The sequence below is a fragment of the Gadus macrocephalus genome, chromosome 15 (genome assembly GCF_031168955.1).
Source record: "Gadus macrocephalus chromosome 15, ASM3116895v1".
Classification (NCBI taxonomy): Eukaryota; Metazoa; Chordata; class Actinopteri; order Gadiformes; family Gadidae; genus Gadus; species Gadus macrocephalus.
The window spans coordinates 14,581,787-14,602,913 of NC_082396.1; the positions used below are offsets into that span (position 1 = coordinate 14,581,787).

Below are 21,127 nucleotides of genomic sequence, written 5' to 3' on the forward strand. Positions count from 1 at the left end.
CGCTTCATGCTTAAAAGACTGGAAACTAATGATCCTTCAAACACTGAGCTCTGTGTCCTTTTTTTTTTTCTTATTTTCCATTACCTTTGGCATAAATAAAGATGACTTGATGCTGCAACCCAAATAGGTTGTAGTACCGGTCGTTGCCACTAGTAGGTAGTCAAATACAAAGAACCTTCTCTGAATTAATTTTTAAACACTTTGCACCAAAGACAGACGATAAAATGAGCTAAAAGTGAGCTAAAACGCACAAGCTTACTTTGACGACAGCTGACTAGAGTGAGCAGGTCAAGGATTGCGAGAAAATCGCAAATGACAGATCAAAAAAGAGAAAACGACAGCTGTTTAAACAAAAGCGGATGAAGACATGCATTAACCTGTTGAATGTCTACGTTTGTAGACATTCAACAGGTTGAAACCGTTAAAGGGTTTGTGGAAGTTAGCCATAATCTGTTTCTAGCGAACGACAGACGCATGGGCGTTACGGTTTGATTGTGGAAAATCGGATGCATTTGCGTTAAGAATAATATCTGGGTGTGGTAGCGGTCTAGTATGCATCATGTTTAGTTTCTTTATGTTGCCCTGTTCAACAACCTCACTTCAAGGTCATGCTGTGACCTTTCAGGAGCATCCCTCTGCAGAGCGGTGAATATGCGGCGACAAACGTGTGTCTGTCTGTGTGTATCTTCCTCTTCAGTCCTTCCTTCCTTTCTTCTCTCTTCCTCCACAGTTTTCTTCGGGAAACGACGGTCTCTTAAGGATACAGAGGTGTGTCAGAGATATGTTTCTAGTGATGTCTGTTTGCATTTCTGCCAGTCTCCTAAATCTGCATTTGCATGCGCCCACATGTGTGTGTATAATTCTGCGTCGTCTGTGTGTGTTTGTGTAATGTCTATAAGTGTGTGTGTGTGTATGTGAGATTTCTATATATATATGTGTGTGTGTGTGTGTGTGTGTCTGCGTCTGTGCACTGCGTCAGCCTAGCGGCCCACGCTGATGTTGCAGGTCTTGCAGCTGGGGTCCTTCTTGGCGTTGAGCGTGGACATGCTCATCAGCTGGTGCCCGCTGATCTCCGCCACCGTGCCCCGCGCCAGCTCCAGCGGCTCGGTGTAGATCACCTCCAGGTTCACATCCTGGGCGTGGCGGAACACAAGCCCCGCCCCCTCGCCCCCCGTGCCGCCGCCGCCCTCCTCCTCCGCCCGCGTGCACGTGAGGAAGCGGTTGTCGGCGATGTCCAGCGCGGGCAGCCGCTGCTTGCAGAAGTCGTCGCCGGCGGAGCCCTGCGGCGCCAGCACCAGCACCACGTAGTGGTAGGCCGTGTACATGCAATAGAAGTCCCCGAAGTACAGGTTGGTGCCGGGGTTGAAGAGGACCTCGGCCGGCACCTGGAAGCGCTGCCGGCCGTAGGGGGAGTCCTGCGGGGGCTTGCCCGTGTTGAACTCGGTGTTGCAGCTGAAGAAGAGCCCCTCCAGCTTGCCGCTGATGGGCGAGCCGTGGCTGCCGCTGTTGTCCTTCACCGATGGCAGCATGCGGCCGCCTTCAGACTCTCTAGGGGGGGGGGGGGGGGGGGGACACACATAGAGAGATGTATGAGATCACCATGGCAACGTTGCTCTGTGGGGGAACGCATGCTGTGTTCTGGGTGACGGTTGGTGGGGTTCAGATATAGGAGGGGGGAGCTCCCCCAATTCGGTGCATGACCCTGACCTCTGACCTCTGACATGATGATTTCAGTAGTATCCTCCTACAGAGATGACCACTACACCTACAAATGTCCATCTTTTATTTGATGTGCCCTATTGCCCTAATCTGACATCACAGTCATCTTCTCACCGGTGTTAGAGTCATCATGACCATAGCTAAGATCCCAAGACCGCACCACAGAGCAGAACCTTCCACAGAGCCTGGCCACTGGGCTGAGGAGCTGAATGAACCCCGGTATTCACCACCTGTGCTGCAGCTGCTGCTCCTCCTCCGCTCAGCGGCGGATCATCAGAGCTCCCTCCACCAAGTGTAATTAAACGGCTATTGCTAACGGAGGTTGTAATCACGGTCATAATTGGCGCTTTGTTGTTACCATTATGGAATTATTCAGTGCCCACACAGGTCTTGATATTGTGCCACCACACAAGCTACCCACCTCCCACCCACGCGATATCATTTATACCCACAGGGGGGGGCAGTTTCCCGGCACCGTCAAGGACAACTTTGCCTAGCTTCATGGGAAGTGGAACTAGCAACAGAGATGGAGGGGGGAGGAGTCACAGATGATGTCAGACGCGTTCATAATTAACATCCAATCATCCCCAGAGTGTCGGTGGTGGTTCACACAGCATTTCCTCTTATGATGGAAGATTTTCGGAAATGCGGAGGGCAGCGTTGCTGGGAAAACGAGAGGGAAGCACCGTTTTATAAATAAAAGATTGATGGTTGATTTAATATCTGCTATACTATTATACAGACATAATATTAACCCCAAAACCTCAAAAGCTGTATTTGGACGTGGAATTTACGTGGAGATTTACTTCTAGAAGGACTGGCCAAATAATATAAAAACTTACTATGAATAAAACTACAAGATTACATAGGGTAGTGGCCATAATAATAATTCTACTATATCTAGGTCACAACAGACTGGGGTTTTCGTTTTATTGATCGAATCCTAGAAAGGCTCCTATATAATGTGTCTTTCTTTGCAGGGGGCTCAGGATCTGAGCAGACTTGAGAAGCCACATGGGAGGCTGTGGGGTGCAACAGTATCTGTGGCACAGTAACACAGTAACACGTGTGTTCTCACACGGACACGAGTGAGACTCGGCACGCTGAACAAACAAGACCAGGCCGAGAGGGCGAGCAACATATGAATGTGGACCGGGTACCGTATGTCTGCAGCGGTCTGATGAAATGAGTGGCAACATGCTAAACAAGGGGGGTCATCTCGGATATCAGACTACGCCAGTGGTCTAGTGCACACAGCTCTGTTCCTAATCTGTGGGTAGGGACCAGGCTGGGATAGAGGGCTCCCTTGTAAAGGCAGTATTTACAGATCAGAGATGAGCAGCATGCCATCAGACATCCGCTGATGAATATGAATGTGTTCCTCTATTAGCATGTTGACAAAACACGCTACATGCTGAGTCACATTAAAATGGGATTCCGGAATGGCATAAGAGCAAACAGCCTTACTATACTTTGAAAGTGTAATTTGAATAAAAACATCAATATTATTATTAGTACTAATATCCATAAATTAGTGCATGCATACATTGTTGCTTTGTTGTCCCTATTTTTAATGGTGAGCTTTGTCACAACATTAGATAGTCGTTTGACTGTTTAAAGTACTAACATTGCATAAAGGTCCCATCAACGACTAAAAGAAAGAAGAAATACTAAGAAGTTACATAGTATTTTTTTTATCATAAAATGTATTCTTTAACTTGCAGGTTGTAAGTTAGATTCCCAATGTCTGCAACCTACCTGTAAGCATCCTTCAGCAACATGCATAACCCCTACCTGCTAGTTAATTACCTGGATCTGAATGAGTCCCATTAGATCACAGCGACAAGTGTGTGAGTGAGTGAATGAGTGAGTGGGTTTACCTGGCGTGGTCAAAGTACTCTTTGTTCTGGTTCCTGTAGAAGACGGAAAAGCGCAGCATACGCCCAGAGATCACCTCCGCCTTCTGCAGCAGCTGGTTCAGATGGACGGTGGAGTAGTCTAGACACACACACACAAACACACACACACACACACACACACACACACACACACACACACACACACACACACACACACACACACACACACACACACACACACACACACACACACACACACACACACACACACACACAATGAAATAGAAAGTATAGAAGGCTATGCTATTCAATATGCTGTAACTGATTACATCTTTTGATTTTTAAACATAATTACTGAGTAAGTATGACCATGTATTCCTAACTTTTCCTGACAGTTTTTGTTCAAATTAACATGCCTGTGAAATTAATAAGAAACCTTATGAAACAAAAGTAAGGAACAGAATGCCTTTATGGCTGCATGATTTCTACAATAACAATACATATACAGACTTCCCTATCTAAAGACAAAGGAGTATACATGGATATATTAATGACATATACATTGTATTCAATTGTTAAGCGTTCATAGCTTGAGATAGCGATTATGATGGTTAATTAAAAAACGCTTTCTCTGGACAGCAGTTTGTCCGTTCTGGGCTACTGTAGAAAAATGGCAGTGCAACATGGCGGCCTCTGTAGAAGAGGCTACTTATGAAGATTAAAGGGCTCATTCGAAGATATTGACAACACAGCGATTCCTATTTTTAATGTGATTATATAATAATCTGACGTACTTAAACATACTTATTACGCATACATTAATGTTTTAGTGTGTTTCAAGTATTCTCCATTTCTGCAAAGTCTGCGCTATAGATGCTACTAAATTATATACAACACACCTTAAACCTTCTCCATCCTCCTCGCTCGTACCCTCTCTTCCTGTCCCTCTTCTTCCTCCCCCACCATCACCCCAGGCCTCCCAGCAGCACCCTCCCCACACTCACGCTATCCTCCCCTCCCCAGCAATCCTGTCCAGCCATCCCCCCATCCCGTCCCGACCAATCCTGTCCAGCTTCCCTCCCCTCCTGACCAATCCTGTCCAGCCATCCATCAACCCAGAAGGCGTATACCGCTGGTGTTAAACCCACTGACCTCTCTGCTGCATCCAATATTGCTTCACTCAGCCTCGTCCTCAATCCCTCCATCCTCCTCTCTCCTCCTCTAATCCCATCTCTCCTATCCATCTCTCCTTCTCCTCCGTTTCGTCACCCTTTTGCCTCCTCCCCCTCCCCCTCCCTTTAAATAAGTGTGATTGCATATCTATTGGTAGAACATCTCCACAGACACTGAAGAGGTCAGAGACAGGTTCGCCCCGTGGGCACCCATTCTGCGGCTGTAGAGTCGACACTCATTGTAAAATCCAATACGTAAAGCCCATCCATGTTCTGCACCCACCTATTGTAGAGTGTGAGTGTGGAGGCCAGGTCCCTGTTGACTATGCACATGAGGCAGGCAGACACCCCCAAGGGCTCACAACGGACATCTGTAACACTTAAAGGGCAACGTGAGGCCTTCACTTAGCCCATGGTGTATGTCTATGTGGAGGTGTAAGGCAGCTGGAATAACCAGTTGAGACGACCCACACGATAAGAGGGAAAGACACACGCACGCACGCACGCACGCACGCACGCACGCACGCACGCACGCACGCACGCACGCACGCACGCACGCACGCACGCACGCACGCACGCACACACACACACACACACACACACACACATACATACATCCCCGCAGAATGCACCGAATGTCATTTTCATATCCATCCATCTTAATGAAGATGGATGGATGGATGGATGGATGGATGGATGGATGGATGGATGGATGGATGGATGGATGGACTCCTCCTGGTAGGATTGTGATTGGGCAACAATCCAGAAGCCCCTTTCCCTTGGCAGCTTCCTCAATATACTCCCATGGGAGCCATTACCAGGCCAGCCAAGACACCCCCCTCCGGCCCAGGACGGGCCCGAGGGGAGCGTCGGCAGAACCATACTAGGACGGGTCGGAGGGGAGTGTCAGCAGACCCAGGACGGGACGGGGGGGGGGGGGGGAGTGAATGCCCCCCTTGGGTCTCCTCCTGGTTTCTACATGCCTGGTATCCCTCCAAGGAGGGAGTCTCCCAGAGGAATCCCGACCAGATCGTCCTGAACCCCGTGCTCTGGCTCCTCCTCCCCAGACTCGTATCCCCCTCTCATTGCAAACATCTGTGTTATGTTTGTGTTGCGTGGTGCTCGCTGCGCGCTGCGTGCCGTGAGCTCACCGGCCGTGCAGAACTCGATGATCTCGCTCCACTCGGAGACGGCGTAGTCCCCGTCCGGCTGCTTGGAGGCCGTCTGCACGGCCACCGTGTACTCGGTGCGCGGGCTCAGGAACCAGTGGCCCCGCACCGTCATGGGCAGGGGCACCGCCTTGGCCACCAGCTTGGTGGGGACGTCCTGTCAGGGGGAGGGGGGGGGGGGGGGGGGGTAGAGATGGGTGGAGGAGGAGGGGAGAGTGGATTCACACTTGGTTAATTGAAGTGAGTCGCTTCTATACAAGTACCGGTGCTTTATTCTGTCCCACATGGGGGGGTTTAAAGCGAGCAGTATAACAAACGATAAGAAGGGAAGACGCAGCATACAATGGTGTTTGTACAGACAGGCCCGTAGACAATACAAGCATGACAACATCAGGCTGAGTGGGCACTATTTGTTGCTCTCCGGAGTGCAAGTGCAAAACAAGTTGTTTTCACTGCCCTGATAGCTGCTGGAATGAAACCAAACCCCCTTCGGGGGGTCTCGCAGGACGAACCGAGAGATGTTGGGTTTTAATCTGTCTGAGTGAGGAGAGGCCTGAGTACAGCAAAAAACACACAAACCCACGAGGCAGGGGTGGAGGGAGGCATGGACAGAGGAGAATACACGGATAAAGAAGGTGAAGAGAAGGGGCTACCCCTGTTATTTCCGTATGAATAACACAGGGATCTTCAGTAGCAAGGTTTCCCGGCCCGCTGGTGTATTGGGGATGTTTAACCGTGCAAATTGAAGTAGAACCAAGCCATTAGAAACACAAATGCTATTCATGGAATACAGAGCAGCAGGGTAATACATTCAACCATCAACTGCACGACGTGTGGCCTTGTGCCAGGTCTATTTTTTAAATAGTCTATATTGTGAGACTGAACACAGCTGCCATGTGTAGCATACATAGTAAAGACCATTTAATGGGCATAACACGTTCATCACTATAATGACCTGATTCCTGCATGCACGGCGGAACGATTGAGAAATGAAGATTGCATTAAGCCATCCACATGCGCATGTCCACACACAAATACACACACACATGCACACACACACATACACATACACGCAACCACACACACACACACACATGCACACACACACGCACACACATAAAGAGGTGGACCTGCATACTAAGACTTAGACCAACACAAACACGATACAGATGTGATATCATATTACACCTTAATCGTTTTTGTTAAATTGAATTTATACATGCAATGTGATTGTCTCTACTTGTGCTTTGGGAAGGGGAGTAATTGAAAGCAAGAGGTTATTGTGCATTAATTGGGGACAACCCACATTTGAGGTTGGTTTGGAGGCATGCTATCCAAGATGGCCGACATCTCCTCCCCCATCCCTCCTCTCCCCCTTCCTTCCTCTCCTAATCTCTCCTCTCCCGCTATCCCTCTCCCCACCCCCACCTCTCCCCCCTTTCCTCCTCTCCATCTATCAGTCTCCCCCTTCCCTCCCATCCACATCCCTCCCCCCTATCTCTCTCCCCCTTCCCTCCCCTCCCCTTCTCCCTCTTCCCCCCCCTATCCCTCTCCCCCATCCTTCCCCTCCCCTTCTCCTTTCTCCCTCTTCCCTCCCCCTATCCCTCCCTCCCTTCCCTCCCCCCGTCCCTCTCCCCCCTGTCCTCCTCTCCAACCATCCCTCTCCCCCCTCCCTCCTCTCCCCCCTGTCCCCTGCTTCCCCCATCCCTCCCCTCCACTCCATTATTCTATTTGACATCCTCGACTTTCCTTTGGTGGACCATGAAATTAATTTGACGGCCGCCAAACGATTTCAATGTAAAATGTTAAAGTCAATGGAAAAATATGTATGTTGAATGTGGTAGCGTTTCGTGTGTTAAGGGCAACCAGAGAACAGTGCTTGCGTTTGTCTTGAGCCCTATTTTAAACATGGCGCTGTACAGTAGGTGCACTGTGGTCTACGCACCAATAATATCCCCACGCATTCATACTGCAAGTTTGGCCGCAAAGTACATCACAATGGCTGGCTTTGTCCTAACGCCGCCCCCCCCTCCCATCCATGACCCTCCTCTATGGAGAGCCTTGTTCCCTGGACTCCCAGTGGGACCCAGTAGGTCACTGGTTGTAGACCACTGAATTACAAGACCCCCCGCCTAGCAACTCCAGCAGTCCATTCATCTAGTGCCGCTAGCATCTCTCTCTCTCTCTCTCTCTCTCTCTCTCTCTCTCTCTCTCTCTCTCTCTCTCTCTCTCTCTCTCTCTCTCTCTCTCTCTCTCTTCTCTACAGGGCAGGATAGGGTGCCTCCTCAGCCCATCTGCATCCAGTAGGTGAGCCTGGAGGAGAATACAAGCAGGGGGAGGATGAGGAAGGTGACCATGATGAAGAGGCAGCGTCCATGGGGAAATGACCGTGCATGTTTTTTTTTGCCGACTGCTAAAAGAGCTGCCGTCTTCAGCTGCATTTGCAATTAAGCTCTGGCGGGCTCGCCAAGCAAGCGCTGTTAGCCCGCTAGGGCTTGAGGCTAATAGCTGCTCACTGTGGAGCTTTTTAAAATGGCCCCCGTGAAATTGGTTTAAGGTTTCCATGTATCAAAGTGAAAATTTGCCTTAATCTGACATCTGGTGTTGCTCTAAGGAAAAACAACGAGTTAGCTATTTTAAATGTTTTCATTTTCAAGCAGGGTTTTGACTCTCTGTTTGTGCTGTATTACCCTGAGTATTGCTGCGCAGGCACTCATTTAATTGACTGATTATCAAGAGGAAAGATCGGCCTTGTTTGATCACTCTCTGCTCCTCCACTCTCGTCTTCACTTCGTTAGTGAGTTAGTGAGTGGGTCTTATTGCATGTATTGGTGCAACATTTCCCTGAGACTGAATCAGTCAGAGATGGAATCACCCTGTGGGCACCCATTCTGGAGCTGCAGAGTCGACACTTAGGAAGATGAAGAGCCCATCCCTAGCCCTATTGATTCACAGGAGCGCTATGAATGTGGAGCCCTTTATTGATGGGTTTGCAATCCAAGAATGATCCCCATCTGTTGGTTTTTTTCTGTTTATATTTTAAGGGCATTGTGCTTTCATGGACAGAGGGAGAGAAGAGAGACATGACAGTGGGTTGAAAGAAAGGGGAGAAGATAGACAGGACTGGTCTAAAGAGAGAGACTGAAGAGAGACAGGATGGGTCTAAAGAGAGGGAGAGAAGAGAGACAGGACGGGTCTCCAGAGAGAGACTGAAGAGAGGCAGGATGGGTCTAAAGAGAGGGAGAGAAGAGAGACAGGACGGGTCTAAAGAGAGAGACTGAAGAGAGACAGGATGGGTCTAAAGAGAGGGAGAGAAGAGAGACAGGACGGGTCTCCAGAGAGAGACTGAAGAGAGACAGGACGGGTCTTAAGAGACAGACTGAAGAGAGACAGGACGGTGGGTTGAAGGAGAGAAGAGAGACAGGACGGGTCTAAAGAGAGAGAGTGAAGAGAGACAGGACGGTAGGTTGAAAGAGGGAGAGAAGAGAGACAGGACGGGTCTAAAGAGAGGGACTGAAGAGAGACAGGATGGTCTAAAGAGAGACTGAAGAGAGACAGGATGGGTCTAAAGAGAGGGAGAGAAGAGAGACGGGACGGGTCTAAAGAGAGAGACTGAAGAGAGACAGGATGGTCTAAAGACAGGGAGAGAAGAGAGACAGGACGGGTCTAAAGAGAGAGACTGAAGAGAGACAGGACAGGTCTAAAGAGAGGGGAAGAGAGACAAAACTGTGGGTTGAAGGAGAGAAGAAAGACAGGACAGGTCTAAAGAGAGAGAGTGAAGAGAGACAGCACGGTGGGTTGAAAGAGGGAGAGAAGAGAGAGAGGACGGGTCTAAAGAGAGGGACTGAAGAGAGACAGGATGGGTCTAAAGAGAGAGACTGAAGAGAGGTAATAAAGATGTAATAAAACGACGCGTCAACTCAAAACTCCTAGTCGCAAGCTCGGTACCATTTCTCATCCCCCAGCACCAGCCTCAATGTCATTTGCCGTCATTTAAACATGGCCGCCCACGTCAGAGGTGGTAAGAAAGAATATAAATGGTATTACATTGTATGAATTTTGAACCAATGCGTTGCTCACTCACCTTGTGCTTGAACTTGTTAGAGTTCTTGTTCTCCTTCTTGTTCAGGTCGATGAAGTAGTGTGTGATGCGATCCTTGACCTTGGGGTCCATGTCCCAGCAGATCTTGAAGGAGTCACACGTGATGTTGCTGATCTTGATGTTCTGGGCCACCGGCAGCTCCTCCACCTCCGAGATGTCCTGGGACTTACCGCCTGGTGGTTTGAATAGGAGGCCAAAGGTCAAACATCAGGACTGTGAAGTTGATACTAAGATGCACAGAATGTCTTATCAGCCACAGTAAGAAGGATGAGAGCCCGAATTCAGATTACGATATACAATATTGTAACTATGCAAACTGAAGCTGTAGAAATGTGCTGGTATAGCATGCTGGGGCTCCATGTTACCATGAAGGAGATCTCTCCCTGAGTGTTTGTGGTGATGGCTGGTGCACACAGATTGCTCAATGTGTGACACGTATGCAGCATCTCCCAGCATCAGAATCCAATCAGACGCTGCGCATCTAAACAACTCTAATAAAAGGTTTAACTTCAAAATAATACAATTATAAGATTGTTTATACATGTTGCACATTGTTAATTGTTTCACTCGTGTACACATGTCACCTGTAAAAGTCCAGTAACTGCCATTATTGTAGTGGCCAGGGGCAGAGTTAACAGGGAATTGTGAAGGGAATAGAAGAAGGAAGTGGGGGAGAGGAGGGAGAAAGGAAAAGGCTTTCAACAGATTAATTTTGCCAGCACCAATCCTTTACATACAAACCAAGGGATCATTGAACTGATCAGCTTGTGTTCTTTGTGCTTGTCCTTAGGGTTTACATTGACTTGCCTCCAAGTCCCAGACCCCCACCTCTATTCTTTCATTGATCCTTTTGCGTTGCGGTTTGTTGCTTTTGTTGTCTGAGTGAGACCACCCAGCGGAGCAGAGACCTTGTTTCCTGAGATCCTGACCTCCATGGTTTACTCTTTGAAGGGATTCTATTTCCGCTGTATTTGTTTGGACTCTTGACAATTTGACCATTGACATTTAAAGTAACGTTTAATGTTTTGGACACTCGGGTAAAGAGAGGGGCGGAACTGTCAACCGACCACCATCTGGTTGTGAGTTGGATCAGGGAATGGGGGAAATTTCCGGATAGACCTGGTAAGCCCAAACGCGTAGTGCGGGTGAACTGGGAACGTTTGGAGGAGGCCCCCGTCCTAGGTATCTTCAACTCACACCTCCGGCGGAGTTTTTCTAGCATTCCTGTGGAGGTTGGGGACATTGAGCCGGAGTGGGCTGTGTTCAAAGCCTCCATTGCTGAAGCTGCGGTGGCTAGCTGTGGCCTCAGGGTCTTAGGCTCCTCAAGGGGCGGTAACCCTCGGACACCGTGGTGGACACCGGTGGTCAGGGAAGCCGTCCGATTGAAGAAGGAGGCCTTCCGGGATATGATATCCTGGAGGACTCCTGACTCGGTTGCAGGGTACCGACAGGCCCGAAGGGCTGCAGCTGCTGCCGTGTCGGAGGCTAAGCAGCGGGTGTGGGAGAAGTTCGGAGAGGCCATGGAGAAGGACTTTCGGTCGGCACCAAAGTGTTTCTGGAAGACTATCCGGCACCTCAGGAGGGGGAAACGGGGAACCGTCCAAGCTGTGTACAGTAAGGAGGGGACTCTGTTGACCTCAACTGAGGAGGTCGTCGGGCGTTGGAAGGAACACTTTGAGGAACTCCTGAACCCGAATAACACGCCCTCTATGTTGGAGGCAGAGCTCGAGGTTGATGGTGTTTCGTCGTCAATTTCCCTGGTGGAGGTCACTGAGGTAGTCAAACATCTCCGCAGTGGCAAAGCCCCAGGGATTGATGAGATCCAGCCAGAAATGCTAAAGGCTCTGGGTGTTGAGGGGCTGTCATGGTTGACACGCCTATTCAACATCGCGTGGGAGTCGGGTACAGTGCCAAAGGAGTGGCAAACCGGGGTGGTGGTTCCCCTGTTCAAAAAGGGGGACCAGAGAGTGTGTGCCAATTACCGGGGTATCACACTTCTCAGCCTCCCTGGTAAAGTCTACTCCAAGGTACTGGAAAGGAGGGTTCGGCCGATCGTCGAACCTCAGATTGAAGAGGAACAATGCGGTTTTCGCCCCGGACGTGGAACTACGGACCAGCTCTTCACTCTCGCAAGGATCCTGGAGGGGGCCTGGGAGTATGCCCATCCGGTCTACATGTGTTTTGTGGATCTGGAGAAGGCGTATGACCGGGTCCCCCGGGAGAAACTGTGGGAGGTGCTGCGGGAGTATGGGGTAAGGGGGTCTATCCTCAGGGCCATCCAATCCCTGTACTCCCAAAGCGAGTGCTGTGTTCGCGTCCTCGGCAGCCAGTCAGTTTCGTTCTCGGTGGGTGCTGGGCTCCGCCAGGGCTGCGCCTTGTCACCAATCCTGTTTGTGATATACATGGACAGGATATCGAGGCGTAGTCGTGGTGGGGAGGGGTTGCAGTTCGGTGGTCTGAGGATCTCGTCACTGCTTTTTGCAGATGATGTGGTCCTCATGGGATCATCGGCCTGTGACCTTCAGCACTCACTGGATCGGCTGGCGGCCGAGTGTGAAGCGGCTGGGATGAGGATCAGCACCGCTAAATCTGAGGCCATGACTCTTAGCAGGAAACCGATGGATTGCTTACTCCGGGTAGGAAATGAGTCCTTAGCCCAAGTTGAGGAGTTCAAGTACCTCGGGGTCTTGTTCGCGAGTGAGGGTACTATGGAACGTGAGATTGGCCGGAGAATCGGAGCAGCGGGGGCGGTATTGCGTTCGCTTTACCGCACCGTTGTGACGAAAAGAGAGCTGAGCCGCAAGGCAAAGCTCTCGATCTACCGGTCGATCTTCGTTCCTATCCTCACCTATGGTCATGAGGGCTGGGTGATGACCGAAAGGACAAGATCGCGGGTACAAGCGGCCGAGATGAGTTTTCTCAGAAGGGTGGTTGGCGTCTCCCTTAGGGATAGGGTGAGAAGCTCAGCCATCCGTGAGGAACTCGGATTAGAGCCGCTGCTCCTTTACTTAGAAAGGAGTCAGCTGAGGTGGTTCGGGCATCTGGTAAGGATGCCCACTGGGCGCCTTCCTTGGGAGGTGTTTCAGGCACGTCCAGTGGGGAGGAGACCTCGGGGAAGACCCAGGACTAGGTGGAGAGATTATAGCTCAACACTGGCCTGGGAACGCCTCGGGATCCCCCCGTCAGAGTTGGTCAATGTGGCCCGGGAAAGGGAAGTCTGGGGCCCCCTGCTTGAGCTGCTCCCCCCGCGACCCGACCCCGGATAAGCGGAAGAAAATGAGATGAGATGAGATTTAAAGTAACTGAACTGAACTGTATCTTTATCTTGGGACAGATAAATGAAACAGAGTGTAGTGTATTTAAAGCTGAACATCGCAGTGTTTGCACTGAAACCTTTTGTTGTAACTTGTGTATAAGAAATAAGCTAAAAGTTGACATTATATATCTGCCATGCTGGACCATTTTGTCTAAACGGCTTACACTGCAAACATTCTGAGCCTGGGTGTCCCGAGTTGGAACCGAACCCATAACCATTGCAGTGCTACTGCCATGCTCACTGCCATCCCCCACCAATTCAGCGACACTCGACTGGTTTGTGGTTTGGGAATTGAGCAGCTGCAGTGCTTATGACCTTAGGACCCTTCATACTGATGCCAAACATAAACTACCACGAACCAGGTCAATACCACAGCATTCATTTGGCTTCCGCTGTTCTCTCTATAGCTCGTCCCCATGGATCATTTCTTTCCTTGGATCTGGAGCCTTAAAGCCACTCGTGTTGACGTCGAAGGACAGATTTACCCCTAGGGAATGCTATCGCTGGGTACGCCACGAACCAGCTCTCCCACAGCGCGCAGTGTATTTGAGGTTGCCTTGGCAACAAATCAATCCCGGCCTGCCCACCAGTTGCCAGGAACATATGCCGGCATTCAATATTTCAAGCACTGCTGATTGTATCTCCCCTAGCTCTGCCGCCGCGCTCCTACACCACAGAGCTATTTATAGCTTCATCTGGAAACCCAACTCATCGAAGTCTTAGGGAATGATGGCCAAATGAGGAGAACGCATCTGCCTTCAGATTTGGGGGGAAACCTCTCGGAGACACTTTTCGCCCTGCGATGTGAGTGATTCCTCCTCATGTCGACGGTGGCCTCCGTGACTCGCTAACTACCAGCTCTGTCTAAGCACCATGAAATCCTCTCTGATTGTGCTGCTGTTAATAGTCTCATCTTGACCCGTTTGCTCCGTGGATGTTTAATAAGAACGGTCCACGCCCCAGCAGAACAAAGCCGAACACATGGATCAGCAAGTTGAATAGGAGCTTTGTGAAACAAAGCGGAGGAGCCTACTAGACATTTCACCACAGTAAAAAAAAAAGAAAACACACAGACACAAGCAAACAATGTTTTGGCTGTGTAACGGGCTCAGTGGCGTGAATTGAAGAATGAATGTTACTAGGAGGAACATTCCTGGGCACACTTCACGCGAGTGGGTCGCTATAAGGGAGTCAACAACGGTTCATGCACTGCGGCCTTGGAATCATAAAGAAGGATATAGACTATTAATGTCATTGTATGGGTTCAGTGATTAAAGAGGAAATATAATTAAATGTAATGATAAGAAAGAAAGAAGAAAAGATCGTATTGTTCAACGTTCAACACACCGAAACAAATTACAATTTCAGTAATTCTGTGTTTTTTATCCAGGGAAATATTAATATCAGATTGAATTAATTGAAACCGAAAGCGGCTGTAATTCTCTGTTCAAACGGGCTCCCGGACAAAGTGTTGTCGTGCTACTCATTAGCATGAGTTTGGATTTTTAGCTTCAGAAAAAAATAGTTCTTGTTGTTCATTGATGCTGCAGAAAGTAACAGTGGAGCCCTAAGTCCATGTACGACACGCGGGTTGTTCTCATTGGCCCTCTGCTTTGAAAGATGATCTCGCTCTACTGCTACAAAAGGAAAGCTAATCAGCCCTGAGAGTGTCAAGGTCATCGATCTCACCCTATGAACCACCATCTCAAAGGTCTTACTGGTACACACTCAACACCTAACTAACCCTTAGACCTTAGGCCAAAGGAAAAAGCCCCTCAAAAGAGCTCCATTTGTTCAGCCTGGGGTACTATCGCCCAAGAAACACCAGAAAATGACCAGTCAGCAGAGGCCAGATTCTGAGGTCAGGATCCTGTTGAAGCGGGTGATGGATTGCTTCGCTTTATTTTAAATGTTGCTCAGTATCACAACATTCCTTTTCAAATAGCACTTGCACCTCAATCAAAAAACAATGCAAGCATTTAATCATGTTATCTCATCAACATATTCTTTGTGCACTTATCACTAAAAGTAAAATCTCCCTTTTTTTGTTGTCTGATTCAGGCCTACTTCAGTGTAAATATATGATTGTGCACACAGTGAGAATTAAAACATAGCCTTTAAGCTTCCATTAAAACATGGAAGCATAATTGAACAAAAGGGAACGCAAGAGAAAGGTGCATTATAATCGATCAAAGCCCTTTTAAAAAATAATCACCCTGATGGCTTTTTATGCAGCGATTTGTTACAAGAACAATATTCTTGAGTTTTCATTAATCTAAATGAGCCTCTGGGATTCAATGCCACTATTAAGTTTCGGCGCCAGCAGATATTTCTGCTGTGTCAGAATGCTCACAAGGTTATTTATAGGGCAGAATGCACGCTTCGGTTTGTTTAAAGTGCAGCGACCAGAAGGCCTTACACAACAAACAGACGATACGCAAGAGCGGACCTCAGAGGTTTAATAGAGATGCTTTATTTGCGGAACCGACCAGACTGAGACTAGACAACAATGTTAAGAATGTCTGGCAATACCTGTTCATAGGAGTTGGCAATGACTTGAGGAATAAGTGCATTCAGAAAATTTTGATTTTAAAGGAAGATACCATGGGTATCAATGGTTTACAAATGATTCAGTAGAGATTTAAATGAGAAAAATCGAGACACATCACATATAATCAGCAGTACCGCAAGTCATTATTATTTAAAAACTTCTGCAATAAGACCATCCTCTGAGTTGCACTAAAACATTTAAGGGAATATCATTAAAGTCAGCCAAAAGGAAATGGACTTCAATATAACTAAATAAAGTGTATACTCAGTTGTCTGGAATTTAGAAATGTAAAGTCAATATAAGGAGGAGTACTAATCCACTGAGTGCAGCTGGGATGGCAGTGTCTCTGTGCACCTTGCCAACACAGTCATGGACCAACTGCCCACAGGAAGGATGAGCAAGTTAATATATCAGGACCAGATGACACAGAGCAGGACTACTTCTGTTATGTGGTCGAATGTCTTCCAAGCTCTGACAATATTGTCTATTCATTCAATCATTTTGTATGTTTAAATTAATTTACCCATATTGACTAACCATCCTTACATTTAAGAATGTTTCTCCAAAACTGCTCAGGGATTGGTAGGAAATGCCACTTCCTGGACCCTTTCACAGAACGGTCATCATAGGATGAACCCAGGTGTAGCTCTTCAAACTAAGTATGGGTCGGCACCTTTTATGTACCAGAGCACAGGTGGTAAAATCAGCTAGAGATGAACGTGGACCATGGTCAATGTGCCCTGGTACAATAAAGGAACAGATCCATAATCAGGTAGTTTCATTTGATGACATCTTGTGAATCGGTTCTACTCCATACATCCATAGCCTGTTCTCATCAGTTGCCTCATGGATTTTAGAGGGTTGTTGATGGCGTAGACAGTGGCATTTGAAATGTCTTCCTCTCTAAAGCTATTCTAACATCAGAACCCATGTTTTGGTCTGGTGTTAGCGATGTGTTTTTTATTTGGTTTTGTATTCATGTCATCAAAAGGGTTGTGTGGTGGGAGGAAAGGGGATTATCGAAACCAGGTGGAGGTACGTTAATGAGGCCATATGTTTTAGTTTTAATTGGAGGCACACTGGCCCAAGACACCTGCCAGAAGAGAGAGAAAGGCCACTCCAGGAACTACCCTTATTGTGAAGGCCTAGTTTGAGTGATTGTTTCATATAGTACTAGTCCGTTTGGCCCATTCCTTTACCATTAATTCTGAGTTTTCACATGGGATTACTGAATTTCTAAACATTCATCCTAGACGTTCTGTGTAGTAGGAGCTGTGGAACTGTTCCTGATTTTTATCTCAGATGAATCTTAATTAATTTCTCCTGGCAATCAATTACCTGAACAAAATATAGATTTTGCTGTTTAATATAATGTAAGGTACGACATATTTTTATCTCTTCGCCTAGTTTAAATATCAACATGGTTATTATTATTATGTTCCCAAAAAAATGCAAATCAGTGGTACTCAAAGGCATAAGAGACAGCCCTGGTTGTCCCAGCTGGAACAGGAAGGGGACACACACAAACACACACACACACACACACACACACACACACACACACACACACACACACACACACACACACACACACACACACACACACACACACACACACAGACACAGCACACCAGCGGCCCATTAATACAGTGCATCCATCATGGAGACTTAATAACAGGGCTGTGGCAGAAGCAGCATTACAAGGGCCCTGTGCGCACTTTGTGTGTGTCTGGTGTATTCCATGAAGCCCCTGTATGAAGTGAGACACCAGCGATATAAATGCCAGTGAATATCAAGGATGGATGATGACTGAGCTCAGGGTTAAACCCTGATCTGGTACCTGTTTGCGCTATTATGTCTGCTGCTTGTCACGTCACACTGCACCCTGTCATTCCGGGTCACCATTGGGGCAGGGGAGACTCATCTGAGAAAGGACTGTGACACCTCCGCTGGAGCCTTATGACAGACGCCCCCATCTGCTATTATCACTGCGTACAAGACAACTCGGTGCTCTGAAGAAAAGAACTCAGACTGAACGGTTGTCAAACTTGGAATTACAGGTCGGAAATTCGGGTATAATTTCAGGGCTCTGGTTTGCCGTTTTAATGTCAGTGGTAAAATCAACATCGTTTATGGGTATGAAATTTGAAAATGTAAAAGGTTTCTTGACGTTTTCACATATCATTTGCTGGGTAATTATGCAATATGTTTTTTGTCATTATATTTAGCTGTGAGTATAGCGATATGCAGAACAAGCTATTTTACAGATTAAATGAACAAGACAGTGTTTGTCTCCTCTGTTTTTCATTGTGATGATGCCTATGTTGTTTGTATCAAGCAATGAGACACAATATACTGCACTTCCTTTGGGCAGCCATGTTGTTTTTCCCCCCTGAGTTAACTTAACAGCGTAAACACAAGTCAGAATCTTTGGGTTGGAAACTTCCGTGTTCAATGGTGAACGCATGCTTCTCAGGATATCTTACTTGGTGGCTGGTTAGATGCTACCACCATTCTTGGCTATAGATCAGCCGTTCTCATAAAATGTGACAGCGGGTTTTAGTGGGGTGGATTTTTAAAAGCTAGGTCAACGCTTAAAACATCAGCCTCTCTGGAGCCGGTGATATAGACTTTTAGTGAATACTGTAGCTCAATGCACAATAATATTGCCCCATATTTTACATGCAATTTTTCTACCCAAGGCAAATCGTCTTATACTACTTCGTTTTTGTATTACACAATCACAATTGAGTCCTTCTCAGTAGACACATTGGTGGTCACGTCGGAGATATGGATATTTTCCATAACGGTTGTATATATCAATGTCAGCATTGTGCTGTTTCAGTAGCAGAATCAATCCTGTTCCCTTCCTTTGTGAGGCAATGCAACTAAAGAATATACAGCATTCAGAGTGTGGAAGTATCTCCTCTTCCTGGGCCATCACCTTCTGGAAGGCCATGCCAACCTCGAAACATGGCGAAAAACCTGCTGTACAACAACAGCCGTTGGGATCGTATTGCTCCATAAACAGTGAAGATGTGGGTGAGTGAAGGCCCCAACAATGACCGTACTCACACACACACACACACACACACACAAACACACACACACATACACACACACACACACACACACACATGCACACACACAACCACACACACACACACACACACACACACACACACACACACCTACACACACACACACAAACACACAACAACACACATTATCACACACACACACACACACACACACACACACACACACACACACACACACACACACACACACACACACACACACACACACACACATACACACACATACACACACTCACACACCAACACAAACACAGACCCTATATTGAAACCATAGCTTTAACAATGGGGTCAGAATCAGAGGATATACTGTACTGTAGTACTCCATTACTTTATGAGGTACTGCTCCAGCAGAGAGTAAAATGAGAGACTCTGGTACAACGGGCTCTTCTGAGATAGATCCTCTTTTGTGACCAAATGAAGGCACATGAATGAATAGGAACCACAGTAGACCAGTCTGTCCTGTGTACTATTCTGGGGGAAATGTGCGGCAAACTTGCTCATTTTAACACAATTATTGAAATCGTCCCAGAGTGAGAATACGCTTCGCAATGAGGGACGTTCTCGGTTATCAGAAGAGTGAATATGCTTATTCAGACTCTTATAAAAAATGCTTTAAACCAAGCTGTGCTATGGAGATTGGAAAGTGAAGCTGTGCTGTGGGGATCCAAACCTCTATCTCTGGGTGCAGGCATATTTGAGACTTTGACTCGGCTTCATATAACTGCCCATGATGACTTGCTATTTTTTTCCCAACGACTGCCTCCAAACGTTTACCTCTAGGCCGAGACAATTAAAAATAGCAAAAGTCAATGCTGAAATAGCCTTCCGATTCAATCTTAATTGACATAGAGAGAACTGGGCTCTGAGTGAGAGAAATTCGGAGAGACAATGACAAACCAGGGATCAAAATATGATTTGAACAACTGCTATTTCTTCATGTTGGCTTTGTAGCCTTTACAGCATACAATCACTACCAGAAAGATAGAATTGGATCCATTTAAGATGCCGTCCATTGCATGAGCACATGCATGCAGAATTGTTGCAGCGGTCCTGCTGATGAGGTGAATGTAAATGCATTTGCATTTTATTATACGAAAAGCCTTCCCTATTGACATTTTGCACACACATGCATTCTGATTAATGAGGCTGCGAAACGTATTCCCTGAGGGGGAGCACAGCGCTCAGCGGCTGTCGGCCTCTGTCCACGTCCGTGGTGCTGAAACACGGAGAGCTCGCGCCACGCGGCTGTGTGTTCGAGCCCCAACTTGGGTCCAGAAAACGCACATGACCGGACAACTGTACAATAAAACAACCATAGTTGATTCCATGTAGGGTTTACGAGTCAAAGTCAAACTGCATTTTTTGAGCAATACATTAATTTGAAAATAAAAGAAAGAAAACACAGTGCGCCAATGACAGCCTACATTTAAATAACCAATAGCCTAAGTAACATGTAATCTTACCATCTCGTTCACATAATTGCAGGGCGTCCAGGCTCAGGTCCTTGATCATCCCCTCGCACGGACTCATAGGACTGGTTATGTTGTGTGCTAGACCTGGCACCTCCATCTCCGCAGAATTGTTCTGAACGCTTTAAAGATCCTCACTTGTGTGTTTTTTTGTGTTGTCAAGCCCCTGGACCACAAAGTGTCTTCGTCTACAGACTAAAGAGACAGGGGGAGCAAGAAAGACAGTGGTAGAAGAGAAGAGAAAGGAGGAGTAGTAACCGCCTTCCAGTCCCTTCTGTTCTGCTCGGTCCTTGACTCGCCGCTCGTCTCTGTTGGGTGGTGCTGCGACTAAAGGCGTGTCCGCATACAGTGTTGCCAGATTGTACGGGAAATCGGGCCCAATCTGGCAACACTGGTGTCCGCCCGGCATAATCACCTTGGCGCGCATTCAGAAAGGGAGGGGGTGGGGGATGGGGGGAGGGGCTGGTTAAGGACGTGAGCGACGAGCGGGCGTGAATTAACCTACCCGAGTTTTGTATTTTTAAAAGCCAATCTCAAATTCATTAATTTCACGAGGTTTCGCGTCACTTCTCTGCCCCAACAAGTGACCGCAGCCTGTTCTCGTTATCTTATTGGCTGCTGCCGCAGGGACGGTGCGGTACGTGAGCGGGCTGCTGGATTAGCAACCCG

At 47.6% G+C, this 21,127-nt stretch overlaps 1 protein-coding gene across 1 annotated transcript; it reads right to left on the minus strand.

The window, feature by feature from the left end:
* Positions 1–3: 3 nt before the first annotated feature.
* LOC132473478 (phytanoyl-CoA hydroxylase-interacting protein-like) lies at positions 4–20,795 on the minus strand. Its single transcript, XM_060073647.1, has 5 exons — positions 20,453–20,795; positions 10,004–10,194; positions 5,902–6,076; positions 3,600–3,717; positions 4–1,548 (listed from the first exon to the last, which is right to left on the minus strand). The coding sequence occupies exons 1-5, from the start codon at positions 20,556–20,558 to the stop codon at positions 981–983; spliced, it is 1,158 nt and encodes a 385-aa protein (XP_059929630.1). The 5' UTR covers positions 20,559–20,795; the 3' UTR covers positions 4–980.
* Between the last annotated feature and the right edge of the window lie 332 nt (positions 20,796–21,127).

Bases quoted from the DNA above. Each gene is read 5' to 3' on its own strand.
- LOC132473478 (XM_060073647.1), bottom strand. From the start codon at position 20,558: ATGGAGGTGCCAGGTCTAGCACACAACATAACCAGTCCTATGAGTCCG. The intron at 6,077-10,003 runs GTGAGTGAGCAA...TCCCCCTGACAG, and splicing joins CTAACAAGTTCAAGCACAAG to GACGTCCCCACCAAGCTGGT. The intron at 3,718-5,901 runs GTGAGCTCACGG...GTGTGTGTCTAG, and splicing joins CATCGAGTTCTGCACGGCCG to ACTACTCCACCGTCCATCTG.